Source organism: Oreochromis aureus, linkage group 7, assembly GCF_013358895.1.
Source record: "Oreochromis aureus strain Israel breed Guangdong linkage group 7, ZZ_aureus, whole genome shotgun sequence".
Classification (NCBI taxonomy): domain Eukaryota; kingdom Metazoa; phylum Chordata; class Actinopteri; order Cichliformes; family Cichlidae; genus Oreochromis; species Oreochromis aureus.
Window position 1 is genome coordinate 26,333,097 of NC_052948.1, and position 16,202 is coordinate 26,349,298.

Consider the following 16,202-nt stretch of genomic DNA (forward strand, 5'->3'; position numbering starts at 1 on the left):
CAATAGGAAGAGGGCCATGTGACACATCAAACTTATTAGTAATGTCACAAGAAAAACAATGGTGTGCTTGGTTTCAACGTAACTTTATTCTTTCATGAGTTATTTACAAGTTTCTGACCACTTATAAAATGTGTTCAATGTGCTGCCCATTGTGTTGGATTGTCAATGCAACCCTCTTCTCCCACTCTTCACACACTGATAGCAACACCGCAGGAGAAATGCCAACACAGGCATCCAGTATCCGTAGTTTCAGGTGCTGCACATCTCGTATCTTCACAGCATAGACAATTGCCTTCAGATGACCCCAAAGATAAAAGTCTAAGGGAGTCAGATCGGGAGACCTTGGGGGCCATTCAACTGGCCCACGACGACCAATCCACTTTCCAGGAAACTGTTCATCTAGGAATGCTCGGACCTGGCACCCATAATGTGGTGGTGCACCATCTTGCTGGAAAAACACGGAACGTTCCAGCTTCAGTGCATAAAGAGGGAAACACATCATCGTGTAGCAATTTCAAATATCCAGTGGCCTTGAGGTTTCCACTGATAAAGAATGGACCCACTATCGTTGTACCCCATATACCACACCAAACCATCACTTTTGTTGTTCCAACAGTCTTGGAGAGATCCATCCAATGTGGGTTAGTGTCAGACCAATAGCGGTGGTTTTGTTTGTTAACTTCACCATTCACATAAAAGTTTGCCTCATCACTGAACAAAATCTTCTGCGTAAACTGAGGGTCCTGTTCCAATTTTTGTTTTGCCCATTCTGCAAATTCTGTGCGCCGATCTGGGTCATCCTCGTTGAGATGCTGCAGTAGCTGGAGTTTGTAAGGGTGCCATTTGTGAGTAGCTAATATCCGCCGAAGGAATGTTCGACTAATGCCACTCTCCAGTGACATGCGGCGAGTGCTACGCTGTGGGCTCTTGCTGAATGAAGCTAGGACAGCCGCTGATGTTTCTTCATTAGTGACAGTTTTCTTGCGTCCACATTTTGGCAAATCCAACACTGAACCAGTTTCACGAAACTTAGCAAGCAGTTTGCTAACTGTAGCATGGGAGATGGGTGGTCTCATAGGGTGTCTTGCATTGAAATCTGCTGCAATGACCCGGTTACTGCGTTCACCAGATATCAACACAATTTCGATCCGCTCCTCACGTGTTAACCTCTTCTTACATGTCAATGGTTATGGACAAAGAGAAAATTGTAAATAACTCATGAAAGAATAAAGTTACGTTGAAACCAAGCACACCATTGTTTTTCTTGTGACATTACCAATAAGTTTGATGTGTCACATGGCCCTCTTCCTATTGAAAAAACAAAAGTTGTATCCAAGATGGCCGACTTCTAAATGGCCACCATGGTCACCACCCATCTTGAGGAGTTTGCCCCCTCACATATACTAATGTGCCACAAACAGGACTTTAATATCACCAACCATTCCCAGGTTATTACGGTGTATCCATATAAATGGCCCACCCTGTAGATAAAAACAGTTTGAATGTGCACTTTGGTTCCCCCTGGTGGTTAGAGATAAATTGCAATGATCTACTAATGAAAAACATTTATAATTGATTCCATCATAATAAAAGTAACAGTCATTAAACCCTTATTATGCTTTCATAAATATTATTGCTTTCATTTATCCTCTGAAGTTCAACATTTGTTTAGTTCCTAAACTTTTAAACACAATGCAAGACTTTGTAAAACTGCAGGTTTCCTGCAGTGTGGGGGTTAGCTTCAGTTCCTTCCTGCTTAGTCTTCTCTGTGTTCACCGTGTTATTGACTCACAACATGGAACAGGATGTGAGTATCTACGTTCACAAGCAGAGGGTGCATGCAAGCAGAGCAAGAAAGGTGACGTGTGTGCATGCATGCAGGGTGGAAAGAGAAAGAGGGTTATATGCAGATGTGCTCTGAAAAAGAAATCTTATGGTGGTTTCATGTGTGTACCTTCACACCTTTAGTATCTCCACGCTACATTTTCTTGTTTTACTATCTCCTCTACTCCCTACTCCTCAGTCAGTACAGTCGGATTTGTACACACTGTTTTATTAGATTAAAATCCGTCTTCTTTTTCTAAATTTGGCGGTATGGACGTGCATCTTTCCTTTCGGTATTTCTCTAAGGAGCAGTACAAGATCACAGATTAACTTTTTGTGCATCTTCATATTAATTTCATCGTTTTATTGAAGTCCACAGAATGGAGGCTGTTTCCCAGAACCTGCAAGGTAAGCTGAGCCATTTTCAGCAGCAAAGTTAATGCTCTTTGATATTTCTGATTCTTTGAACTTAGGATGATAGCATTGAAACACCTTAAAAGTTTTACATGTATTTCAACTCAGTCTGTTTAAGATGACCTAGTTAAAGCAAATGCAATCTAATTCAGGGGCTCCAAATGTTACCATAGTGGGTAAAAACGGGTGCTTAGCAACAAATGCTGAGACTTTCTGTCACAGAGACCAAATACTGGAAGAGTCTTACATGTATTTATTTACTTTTGTCTAAAACTTCAAACATACAGTTTTATAGATGTAAGATTATTTATAAAGATGTAAATAACCTGTGCTTCAGTAATATGGCTAGTGATACTAGCCATACAGCTTTTTACTGGACTAAAACTTCATAAACATCTAGTCTAGTCAATTAAGTTAGGCTTTTCTTTTTCGTTGAAACAAACTGTTTATGCCTAAAGGTCAGCTTCTCCTACTTAGTTACCATCTGTGTTTCCACTTTAACAGTCAGTGACACCAACTGACAAAAAGAAGGAAACGTGACTCAGTGTGTGGTTTGTTAGCAGTGTTATGAACTGAATAAAGACAGTCAGACACCAGGACTCTCTGAAATTATTACTCCATTAGTGCTCCGATTAATTTCTAAAGAAGGGTGGGGGCACAGCTCACCTTCAACATGCAGCGTTCTGCAGAAATTCAGTGTAATCTAAGCACATGATAGGTATGGCATGTAACATGTCCTTGAATTCAGCACAGCAGTCAGTTGCACTCTGACTGTCAGTATTTCCACGCCATAGACCTTGCTGGTGCCAAAAACAGCTTCTGAATAACAGTGAATCTGACACTTGCTTGGTGAGGTGGTTCAGAGAAGTTTTTGTGCCATCTTAAAATTCTGAGCTACCTGAACTTCATTAGAAATGATCACCTAGTCATGTATAATCAGGGTTAGGGTTGGAACTGCTAGGGCTCACTTCTGTAAAACATCAAACCCTGATTATACAGCTATTGCATAATAACAGTTTGAATCTTATCTCACAGACGTTTTACTCACTCTGTGGGGAACGTACCTAATTTCTCTCCTTCAGCAACTTTTGAGCCTCGGGTTCATTTTATATCTGCTGGCCTTGAGATAGATTAAAAAACTAACATCACACACTATTTATTTGTAGATACCATTCATGTATGTTTTTTTGCCCCAACCAAATAAGCTAATGTTATTTATAAATGAATGGACAACAGTAATTTTATCAGTTCATTTAAGATTTTTGTACAGGTCATTGCCAATAAGACATCAGTTCTAATCGCCTGAAATAGTGGCTTACATGATCAGTAACACTGTGGGCGTCCTGTCCTCTGCTAATTTTACCAATACAAATAATCTCTGGGTCATCTTTGACCAGTCCCAGTGTTTTTGCACCCACATAAAGGAGTTTTCTGTGTGCTGGTTTTTCCCCACAAAGCTTTTTTTAATCTTGCGTTCATCCTGTCCATCTTTTATCAGCTTTTATTCATCATTGTCTTCGCTCTGTGTCTGATTACTTGTAGGAAATTCAGAATGCTACTATTTGGCCACTTAACAGTATTCCACCTGATCAGTGTGTCCATCGCCTTTCAGTAGCTTACCGTTGCCCACGTCACCTATTTTCAAACTTGTCAGCCTCACCTACAGAGCAGTGTACTGTTGGTCTCTGAGGTCTGCTGAGGATCAAGAATCAAGACTTTTATTGTCATACACACCATGTGTGAGTTTTATGATATACAACTGTAACTTTGTATATGAAAATAATGAGTGAGTGGACTTGTGTATGGACAGGTACATACACAAACCAGGTGTTATTGTAACTGCTGATTTTAACTCTGTTTGATTTATTGGGGAATTTGTAAAAGTAAGGTATCTAAAGTGACAAAAACCCCTCAAGTATATATAATATATTGAGTTTAACTGAAAGTCATTCACATTGAAAGTCGTTACAAATACATTTCCTTTCTGTGCTAAAGTTACAGGGCAAGTTTCCATTATTTCAGTTTGCTTCAAACCACAAAATAGAGGTTGCTGGGCAGTTTCAGATCTTGCACTACTTTTGCTTCTTTGAAAACTCAATTTCATAAGTTTACCAAACTCTTAGCATTTCACAAATCACTATACTATCACGATATAATTCGCTACACTAAAGTCAGAACTCCTGCCGGTTAGTTCTTAAAATGGGCTGGAAATAAGAACCACACGGGTAAATAAACAGAGTTTACAAAGGATGGATGTCTTCATGCCTCACAAAGTAGGTGGTGTTTAAAGCCTGGTAATACGACTGTTTGGAATTTTTCCAGGGCCGCCCTTTGTCGGCCAGTTGTGTTCATAACTCCTAATAACAAAATTTCTAGGTGCAGTGAAGATGCTGGTGGTGTACAGTGTGGAGGATCTGTGGATCTCAGTTCAGGGTTTTGCAGAAATGGTGACATCTACACTATTAAGTACTCACTCACCCACCCAAATCACTGAGTTCAGGTCTTCCAATCACTTTCATGGTCACAGGTGTATAAAATCGAGCACCTAGGCGTGCACCTAGAGTGCTTCTACAAACATTGGTGAAAGAATGGCTCGCTCTCAGGAGCTCCGTGAATTCCAGCGTGGGACCGTGATAGGATGTTACCTGTGTAACAAGTCCAGTGATGAAATTTCCCTGCTACTGAATCAGAGGTGGCAAAAGTACAGACATTATGTACTTAAGTCGAAGTACAGATATTAGTGTTAAAAAACAATACTCCAGTAAAAGCTGAAGTACTGATTCAACTTCTTTACTCAAGTAAAAGTGAAAAAGTACAAACTCTGAAATGGACACAAAGTAAGAAAGTAAAAAGTAGCTCTTTGGAGGACGTTTCTACCAGCTGGTTTTCTGCACAGGGACTCAGCTTTAAATAGTTCAGTAGAAGGAAGATGAGCAGAGAAGAAGAAGGGTTTTTTTTCCTGTTTCCTCCATTGTAGAGGGTGACTTTGCCTATCAACAGGGAAATTAGTAGGGAAGAGCCTAAAATGGGATTTAGCAGGTTGGAGAACCTTTAAATCCACCACAGTACAGCAAACTAAGCTGTTTATCCTGCACTCAGCTGCAGGATAAACTGTATTATCTTTAAATAATACAGTTAATCTGCCTTACTTTGTTTTAAAGCACATTTCACAATATGAAAAACATCAAGTCATTTATACAGATGCAATGTCTGATTTAAAAACATGAGGACTTGCGTGTAAGCTTCCAATTTCCAGTTTTTGAAATCCCACTGAGCAGTCCTTCCCTTTAAATCTAACCTCTCTTCTTCCTCTCCTGTCCTGTCTTTCATATCTTTCTCCATCTCTGAGTGAAGTTAGCTCTCTTTCTTTTCTCTGCCTGTCAAATATAGCAGCTGGACCTTTAGCTAGCAACACACTGTGCAAAAAACTGCACACAAACAGTTTGCTGATGTTTGTTGAACTGATAGAAATGTTGCATTTGAAATGACCTGCCACTTAAAAATATGACTCCTTTATGCTCCTCGCTCCTCTTTTGTAGCACTAACTGGATGCTGAAGTACTGCTACTACAATTTAAATATCGACAAAAACAAAAATACCCATCGTCAAAGGAGTTTGCAAAGAAAAGCGTCTGGACTTCTTTAAGTTGCTTGAAGACGTTTCACCTCTCATCCGAGAAGCTTCTTCAGTTCTAAGGTCAAATGGCCGAGAGTCCCAGATTTAAACCCAGTGGGAGTATCCCCCCAAAGAGGGACAAAGGACCCCCTGGTGATCCTCTAATCACATGCGCCAAGGTGTGAAAGTGGGCGTGGGACCTAATCAGCCAGGGTTCCGGGTGAGCTCATTGTCACAGACAAAAATACCCATCACACTTTAACCGCTGACTTTGGCACTCAGTTTTGGCTCTTCCATCTCTTTCTATGTGACTTGCCCTGGTGAATAATACATGAACAGGACTGGCTTTCATGTGTTATTGTTTAGGCTCAAACTGGTTTGATGTTTGGAGGCTCACAGTGAAGTGAATTAATAACTCACCTTAAATATGTTAAAATCAAAGTAATAAACCTGTTTTGAAAATGTAAGAAGAAAGTACATATACTTCAAAAATGTAGTGAGTAAAAGTAAAAAGTAGTCAGAAAGAAAACTGCTCAAGTAAAGTACAGATACCTGAAAATTCTACTTAAGTACAGTAGCAAAGTATTTGTACTTTGCTACTTCCCACCTCTGTACTAAATACTCCACAGTCAGCTGTTAGTGATGTTATAACAAAGTGGAAGCGACTGGAACGACAGCAACTCAGTCATGAAGTGGTCGGCCACGTAAGATCACAGAGCAGTCTCTTAGTTTCAGTGATGGGAACTCTTAACGCTTCAGCATACCAAGACACTTTGGACAATTTCAGGCAAAATTTGTGGGAACAGTTTGGGGATGATCCCTTCCTGTTCCAACATGACTGCACACCAGTGCACAATGCAAGGTCCATAAAGGCATAGATGAGAGAGTTTGTAGTGGAGGAAACCTAATGGTCTGTCCTCACAAATGTGCTTCTGAAAGAATAGTCATAAATAAACACTCCTAAACTATGGAAAGCCTTCCCAGAAGAGTGGAAGCTGTTATAGCTGCAAAGGGTGGGCCGACATCATATTAAACCCTATGGATTAAAGAATGGGATGTGACTCAAGTTAACAGTTAGGTCCATAAGTATTTGGACACAAGTTTTGATTTTTTTCCCCTGGTTATTGAAACATATTTAAATAATAGTTATACAATGGATATCATGTGTAGACTCTCAGCTTTCATTTGAGGGTATCCACACTAAGATTGGATGAAGGGTTTAGGAGTTCAGCTCCTTAACATGTGCCACCCTATTTTAAAGGGACCAAGGTAATTGGACAATTGATTCAAAGGTTATTTCATGGGCAGGTGTGGGCAATTCCTTCATTATGTCATTATTAATTAAGCAGATAAAAGCTTGGAGTTGATTTGAGGTGTGATACTTGCATATGGAAGATTTTACTGTGAACAGACAACAGCAGTCACAGGAGCTCTCCATGCATGTGAAACAAGCCACCCTTAAGCTGTGAAAACAGACAAATTCCTACAATATTAGGAGTGGCTAAATCTATCCTGAGATTCTGAGACCAAAAGAAAAGCACTGGTGAACCCAGCAATGCAAAAAGACCTGGATGTCCAAGGAAAACAGTGGTGGTGGATGAAGCCATAAAACCTCCTCACAACAGCCAACCATGTGAACAACACTCTCCAGGAGGTCCGCGTATCAATACCCAAGTCTACCATAAAGAGAAGACTGCATGAAAGTAAATACAGAGGGTTCACTGCAAGGTGCAAGCCACTCATAAGCTTTAAGAATTGAAAGGCTATATTAAACTTTGCTAAAAAAACAAAACACACATCTAAAAGAGCCAGCACAGTTCTAAAAACATTCTTTGTACAGATGAAACCAAGATCAACCTCTACCAGAATGATGGCAAGAAAAAAGTTTGGAGAAGGCGTGGAACAGCTCACGATCCAAAGGAAACCACATCATAAACACAGCGGAGGCAGTGTGATGGTTTGAGCATGCATGGCTGCCAGTCCCACTAGGACACTAGTGTTTAATGGTGATGTGACACAGGACAGAAGCAGCCGAATGAATTCTGAGGTGTTCAGAGATGTACTGTCTGCTCAAATCCAGCTACATGGAGTCGAACTGATGGGCGTCGTTTCATAATACAGATGAACAATGACTCAAAACATACAGCCGAAGCAACCCAGGAGTTTATTAAAGCAAAGAAGTGGAATATCCTTGAATGGCCAAGTCAGTCACCTGATCTTAACCCAACTGAGCATTTCACTTGTTGAAGAATAAACTTTGGACCAAAAGGCCCACAAACAAACCATTACTGAAAGCCTCTGCAGTAAGGGCGGGCAGAACGTTAAAAAGGAGGAAACCCAGCACCTGGTGATATGAGTTCATGAGTTCAAGCCTTCAGGACTGGGTTTCCATCCACGAATTAGAAATGAACATTTTATTTTCAGTTATTTGGATGGACAACTATCCAGTCCATCACAAAAGTGAAAACCTTGTTAGCCTTGTTTAAAGTGCTGCAGAAACAGGCACTTAATAATCAAACTGTGAAGATGTCCTTAAAAGTATGAAAGCAATAGTGATGGTCTGTTTTTGTGTGTAATCCTGTGAGCAGATCAGATATCAGAGCTGCTGAAGCCTCACAGAGTCTGTCTGGTGACGCCTGTTATTTTGAACAACTCCAGTCAGCCAAGTGGAAGGTCAACCAACAGGTTTATGGTGAGTGTCATTGGTAAAAGCCAATACCGTTGGTCTAATATTAATTTCACTATGACTGCTTTAACTAAATCTGAATCAGCTGGTGCTCTTACAGGATCAGCCTCATTACTCTGCTAACAGTTTGTTTGCACACAGAAAAGTTTATGTGGGCACCAGGGCCACTCTGGCATCGGCATGTACACAAATCTGCCAGGAGGGGGCACTAAAGGATCTGTTTTTACACTGCGTGTGATTTAAAGTTAGACAAATATTTTTATCAAGAGTCAGGATCACTTCAAGTTTACTTTCTTGTGGATTAAAGTAAAAAAATAATGTTGTTAAACTACTTTTATATTTTGTATTGAATACATTCAGGTGGATAAATGTATTCAAATAAAAGCCATGTACAGCGTCGCTTTTATTGTCCATTATTGATCGAATAAATAAATGGTAAAAAAAAAAAAATTACATATTATAAATTGATTATGTGTTTGTTAAAGTGTATTTTGACTTTTTTACTGTCAGAACTATAATCTGCTCTTTGACAAGCTAACAATGTATGTATAAACATGTATGAAGGTTCTTAAAGCAGGTCACTGAACAACTTCAAGTTTAATGTTAATTTTTGCGAAGTAAAGAAATTTGCACTTCTCTGTCAAAGATAGAAAGGAGTCAAATATAGATTTTTAAGAACATATATTTATGGCATGATTAATTAATGATTAATGATTGACGCAAAATCAGAGTAAATAAACTGTTGTAAAAGTAATTTGGCCAACATTATTTTGTACCTATTTTGCACAAGAAGCTAAACTTTAGGTGATCCTGACATGTGACCAAATTTCACACGGCAACTTGTTTCCTGTGTGAGCAGAGTGGTAATAATGAGGATGATACTCTACGAGCACTAACTGACCATCTGAGAATTGCATTTGGCTCCTGCAACACTGCAGGAGCAGCATGCCACTTGTGGACCTCACTGCTACTGTAGTTTGGAGGTCACTGTAAAGGACCAAAATTGCATAACAAGACCTGACAAAATGACAGTGTTCCTCTGAAGCTGCAGGCATTGGTCTGTCAGTTTGACATCTGATAGCTTCTCTCTTTGTTTTTATGATGTCTGTTTCTCTTAGGTACTGAGTCTATGGAGAGGTTACGTGGTTATAAACAAGCAACCTATCAGGGTAAATTACAACTTCTCTTTTAAACCAAACCAGCTTAACTTAAACATTGTGTGATGATGTTTGAAATAAGAGGTGTTATTTTTTTTTCTTACTGGTTCTTACTTGATAAATGACCATTGTGAGTTATGAGCCTTATGGATTATCCTCTCTGACTAGGACACTGTTTCTGGAGAGAGATACAGCTGAACGTGCCAAATATTTTCTTTTTATATGTATGTGCATAAATGCCCCGATGCATCGGGTGTGTGGGCCTATGTGCACAGATTCATTCTCACTGTGCATAGAATAAAGCAGTGTAGGACTGGGCGGATATGACTTGCTGTGTAAAAGCACTGTATCGGTGTCAGGCCATTTAACACTGCAGTGAAAGGACAGATTTGGCCGCACCACAGTTACTAAAAAAAAAATCACATTTTTAAATGGAATTTATTCTCACTTTGTCTTTATGTGTGTGTGTGTGTGTGTGTGTATGTGTGTGTGTGTGTGTGTGTGTGTGTGTGTGTGTGTGTGTGTGTGTGTGTGTGTGTGTGTGTGTGTGTGTGTGTGTGTGTGTGTGTGTGTGTGTGTGTGTGTGTGGGTTCACATGTATGCCTTTCTCTCATCCACAGGTGGAGAGCACCTTTAGCTACCTGGAGATTTGCGCCATTAATATTCACAGTCACATGAAGGTACACCATTTATCAGTGCCATGCCTATTTTTTTCCCATGTCATATCTTGTTATGTTCAATATATAACCTGTTTTTACATTAAATTTTTATGTGTGCATTTATGTGTATATAAAGCACACATTAAGACAATATTTGATTCTATAAAAAAGCCTCTAGTTTGTATATGCAGAGAGTAATACATGTATGGTACGGATGTGTTACAGATTGTGTTGGAGACAGACAGACAGACTCTGTATTTCAGTGTGTTACACACTGAAGATCTTGAAGCCATGATCAGTCACATGACCGCCTCACTGAAGAGGATCTTTCCTGATTCTTCTCCAGGGTGGGTCCGTCTTGCAGTGGGATCGTACCAGCCTTAAAGCCAATGGCTTCTCAATCACAGAAAACATATGTTTATTATATACAGTATGTGTTTTTAAAGATACTCCCTAAGTTTACATACAGTTTGATGAATATAGGAAACAATCATAGACTATATATAAAAGAAGTAGCCATTACAATGTCATCAGCTGGTTTCCAAAGGCCTGTTGTTGCGCAGTCAAAGTGAGCTTGTTCACCTTTGGGACCTTAGCTTCTTGAAATCAGATCTCACAGGTGGTAGATCTGTCCAACTTTACTAGGCTTTCAGGACAGTAAACATGACTAGAAATTCTAAAAGCAACACAATAATATATATTTAGTAAGACCTTAAGACCAAAATACTTTGAGGTGTTTAATGAGGGACTAGATCAAGTGAGTCAAGACCTGAATTTCTGTGTTCCCAGTCAATAGACTCTTCGTCTGTCTGCAGAGTATTGCAGTTTCATGGGGTACATTTCATATTTTCCTTTAATCCTCAGAAAGCTGTTGAAGACAATTCCACCCGATCTCAAGGACAGACTCCTCACACTGATTGGTGCGATAGAGGAGCAGATGAACAGTCAGCCTGGCTACTGTGGTGTGTTTCATTGTCCAGTATTAGATATTTTGTAGTTGGGAAATCAGTTACTGTAGTAACATGTAAACATTAATAGATGTGTTGTACATACTACAATAAAGCTAAAGACCTTTTCAGTTGATCATAACCTGTTATTAACACCTTATGATTCAAACATTAGCAACACCTACAACATGATCACCGACAGTTTTGCATTTCAGAAAAACACATGAATTTAAAACTAGAACTAATGTATCTGAGTATTGTTCCCAGGAGGATTCTCTGATACCTATGCTGCTTTGTGTGATTTCAATGAGATGCCGTTTAGAGAAGAGATTCAGTGGGTATGTTAATGTTGCAACAACATAAAATCTAGATAAAATAAATTTTTAAAATTTAAATCAATTTTAGCACTTTTTATACAAATATTAGAATTATTGTCAAACTGTTTATGCAGGATGTTGACAACATTTACTACATCCACAACTGGAGACAATTCAACCTGCAGGACTTCAGCCACTTAGACAGCAGGTGAGATACAGCATGATGATGGGTAATCCAGTCATACTTTACCGCTGTTACATACTTTCTTTGTCTCCTCTCCTCACAGGGACCTGGCATTGGCAGTAGCAGCTTTGTCCTTTAACCAGTGGTTTACAAAGATTTACTGCAAAGATCTCAAACTGGTACACTATGACTTTTATTTATTTATGTTTGAGTGATTGAAAGAGTTACCTAAAGGTTTGCACACTTGAATCCAGCTTTTTCACAAGATGACAACTATTATTAATAATTAATAAGTGGTCATTTTATAATACACAAACTATATATGTTACTAACTAACAACTAACAAAATATATGTTAGGTCCAACACAACTGTCACAAAGCAAGACTACGGTCCTGGAGGTGCTACTTTTATCAAACTGTGGAATCTATATGGAAATAATTATTTGCTTTATTATTTTGCCTGCTATTTGCTTGTGACCCCATCAATTAATAAGCTGGTCAGATGATAGTCTTCTCCTTAGCTGTCATCTCAGGTGACATTCTGAAGTGTAAATTAATTTATTATGAATAATATTTTAAATACTATTAGAAAATCATATAAAAAACCATAAAAGATTGATTTCTCTTGAGGGTTTTAGATCACAGTCGTTCATAAGTTGTTACGGTCGGGTGGTCGGTGTGTGGTGTGGATCTAAATGGAGACACTCAGAGACATGAGTGGGTTAACAAGAAGCGAGCTGATTTATTGAGGCTGGTAAAGAGTACAGAGCAAATGCAAAAAGGACACTAAGATTAAACTAACGACAACTAAACTGGGAAAAGCTAATACTAAACATAGAACATTAGCAACACGAAGCCAGGAGCCTGAACATGGAAACCTGGACATAAAAGACCTGGAACATAGAGCGAGGAGAGCAGACAACCTGATGAGGGACACGGGGAAAACAGACAATATAGACATGTTTATAGTTGCAGTTTAGATCCTTATAGACATAAGGGTGATTAGAGAGAGTGGAAACACATGAAATCACAGCTGGGATGAAACAGACTAACGACACGGGGAAGCAAAACTAAACACACTGAACATAGAACGAGAGACTGTCAAAACTGAGAGGAAACACACTTAATTTTAGGATATTATATTAAATCAGATAGCTGGAGCAAAGCAAACGCAGACTCAAATAATAATAATTGCAAAATAATAATCAGATCACCCAAATTATACTTATATAATTAACCTAATCTATGCTAATGCTGACCTTGCTCTGTGTGAGGGGAAAGGCTGGAGAGGATCTGGATCTGAAGCTGCACTTATCTCTGTGTTCTGTGCTGAGTGCAAATCTAAATCTTTTTGTTTCTATACATAACAAACATGAGCAGAGAAAAAGCTGCTGGTGTCTTTCAGCCACACTTCATATTTTCTTATTTATCATATGGGTGGAGCTTGTACCTGATTATACTCTGATCAGTATTAAAAAATCAAGATAAATTAACTGTCAGCAAAACCACGTGTGAATTGTGATTCTGTGTTCGACCATTAATATACTTAATACAATTTCTCTTATTCAGAATCATGTAAAACGATGGGTTGGTGACATTTCTTGTCTTTCACATTCCTGCAGCCACACTCAGACACTAACCTGCCAAAGTCAAAACTGGATCATGTCTATTCACACAAAATCATTAGAATAATTTTCAACACTGAAACTGCATTTCTCATTCAACATATTAATCAACTTCTATTTTGATTATATCTTGGATTAAGAATAAAGATAATTTACTATTAGCAAAGAGATAAAACCTCTGTTAAGGCACTTTGTATCATTTTAAACATAAAATGCTGGATGTTAAGACCATTTACTGTCTCTCTCCAAGAGGAACTTCAATCTCTCTCTCTCTCAATCCCACCTTTCTTGACAGTTTATACACCAGTCTGCATTTAATCATTAGTTATTATTGATCTCTGGCTCTCCAGTTTTATTTCCCGTTTTCCTTCCCTCACCCCCGACCTATCACAGCAGATGGCCCCGCCCCTCCCTGAGCCTGGTTCTGCTGGAGATTTCTTCCTGTTAAAAGGGAGTTTTTCCTTCTCACAATCAGTTGGGGTCGTCCAATTTCTGAGGTCTTTCTGTATTACTTTAGGGTCTGTAACTTACAATATAAAGTGCCTTGATGCAACTGTTGAACTGAAATTTTGCTCTTTTCCATTCTTGATATCCCTCCAGACCAAATTATTTCTAAGACCAAATACACAATGACAAAATAACTGGGGTTAAATAAAATCCCCACCAGGACTTTATAAAAACCTCTCCCAGCTCCTGGATTCACGACAGGCTTATTGTGCATGTGTCTATGGGCCACTGCTAATGCAAAAAAGAAAGTTGGAAACACCACTCTGCACGTTTCTCTTGGACTCTGGTTTTGTTCTTTCAGTCAGTGGATATCCAGCAGCAGCTGACATACCTGCTCTCAAGATCTCCCAGTCTGGAGGAGCTCTCGCTGGAGGCCAGTGGACTGAAGCTGTGAGTTTCTGTGTCCACATACAAAAGTAAACGAAAAAACAGAAAGTGTCTCAGAAAGATGTGGGGTCATTATGGAGCCCAGGTGCTCTATTGATGAAGGCATCATTGTCACACAGAAGAAACCATTAACACCAGGAGAGAACACATACCAGCTGAACGCGCCGCACAGCTCAACAGAGCTCCTCACTGCATGTTTGAGCTTTTAACAATGAATTTAACAAAATCTGAGACTCTTGTCTGAGGACCCCTCCTTCTTGTGACAACATAGATCTTTGTTACTCTGGCTGAATGTTTGCACTCGCTCACAGGCCAAGCAGATGCCTCCTTTATGCTACTGTGGTGGCTCAAGATCCAAACATCTTATTGTATAAAACATTTGCACAACATCATGTACTCAGGAAGAAATATTTTTACTTGTTAAACTAGGCTGACTTTAAATTACTTTGATTTACAGTGTAGTTTACAGGTATTGAGACTGACAATAATCTTCTCTACAGGGACTTTGCAGTCAAAATGGCTGCTGCCCTCAAAGAGCATGCCTCATCTAGCCTGCAATCTATCAACCTCTCTGGCAATCCAATTGAAGACAAAGGTGAGCTTTTTAGATTTGACACCTGATTCATGTATGTGGTTGTGACTAAGATGTGAATAGGGGAAAGGCTGTCACATCTACTGCTGCAAATCATAATAACTGGTTTGTAGTTGTATGCCTTCAGTTGCAGTTTAGATCCATGTCTGTGCAGACTCAGACAGTAATATGTATATAGTGAAAACTTTCATTAAAGGTATGAAGTGATTGGCAAACAAATTTGATTCTAGTAGAACATAAAAGCCTTCCTGAGAAAAGGCAACCGTCACCAGCACAGATACATCATAAAATGCAGGTAGTAATCATAGATACAGAATTAAATGACTAAAAATAAGAATATTTTTATTCTAAAAAGTGTCAAGTCAGTGATGAGAATATACAAATCGCAGCAGAGTTGAATTATTATTAATATCATTGCCTCTACCTGTGCTTTTCTGCAAAATATGTCCCATTGAAAGACACTATTTTAACTCACAGCTGTGTTAATGTTTTGTGTTTTCACTGCAAGGTGTAATAGCGCTAAGTCAGAATTTGGAGAATCTGGAGAAAGGACTCAAGCGCCTCTCCCTGTCCAGGGTATCGATGACTGCCAGAGGTACAAACACTATAAACTGTAGAAATAACATGCTGTTTTCATCAGTTTTATAAGGAGCAGAATGAAGACAGAATCGAGTAAATATAAAAAAGAGGAGGTGAACACTCAGGACTTTTACAGTCTGAAATAATATATTGAATGCCAGAAAGAAACCACTCAGTAGAACATTTTAGTTGCTGAGTGTGCTGCTTAAAAGTCACTCGTGATCAAAAGGTAATGTTGTTCCTGATGTCCTTGCACTTCAAAATAAAAGCACTTCCTGTCAACACTGTGCAGTGTACCACTAAATAATTATAATTAGTGTGTTAAAACACACTTCTTAGATACAAATTCTAACAAATGCTGAGTATAGTATGATCATATTTTTGTACAATACAGCCAGGTATATCAGTTTTGCAGATTCGTCTTTTGCTCTTCTTTGAATGAATATGAAATGAATAAAAGAAGGATTCCCTGTGATATTTTGCCTGCCACCATAAACGCGTTTCACACCATCTTTGCTGTTGCATCCACTTACCCCATTCAAAATAATCAGTATTTGTGGTTTGATTGTTTTTTTTCCAGGTCTCGGCTGTCTGAGTCAGGTGTTGTCCTCCAGTCAAAGGTTCTCAACATCGCTGACCCACCTTGATCTGTCTGGTAACACCAGTAGCCTGGTTACTGAGGAAGCCACGGTACACTCTGCTTTATGTG

General features: G+C 39.1%; 1 protein-coding gene across 1 annotated transcript in view; it reads left to right on the top strand.

The window, feature by feature from the left end:
* Positions 1-1,868: 1,868 nt before the first annotated feature.
* Positions 1,869-16,202, top strand: part of carmil2 (capping protein regulator and myosin 1 linker 2) — a 64,788-nt gene continuing 50,454 nt past the window's right edge. The window contains exons 1-13 of the mRNA XM_031753530.2: positions 1,869-2,232; positions 8,442-8,545; positions 9,658-9,708; positions 10,317-10,376; positions 10,581-10,702; positions 11,220-11,317; positions 11,570-11,640; positions 11,754-11,827; positions 11,907-11,982; positions 14,237-14,325; positions 14,823-14,917; positions 15,423-15,509; positions 16,074-16,183. Coding sequence (XP_031609390.2) covers positions 2,205-2,232; positions 8,442-8,545; positions 9,658-9,708; positions 10,317-10,376; positions 10,581-10,702; positions 11,220-11,317; positions 11,570-11,640; positions 11,754-11,827; positions 11,907-11,982; positions 14,237-14,325; positions 14,823-14,917; positions 15,423-15,509; positions 16,074-16,183 — 1,065 coding nt within the window. The 5' untranslated portion in view covers positions 1,869-2,204. The remainder of the gene's footprint in view (positions 2,233-8,441; positions 8,546-9,657; positions 9,709-10,316; positions 10,377-10,580; positions 10,703-11,219; positions 11,318-11,569; positions 11,641-11,753; positions 11,828-11,906; positions 11,983-14,236; positions 14,326-14,822; positions 14,918-15,422; positions 15,510-16,073; positions 16,184-16,202) is intronic.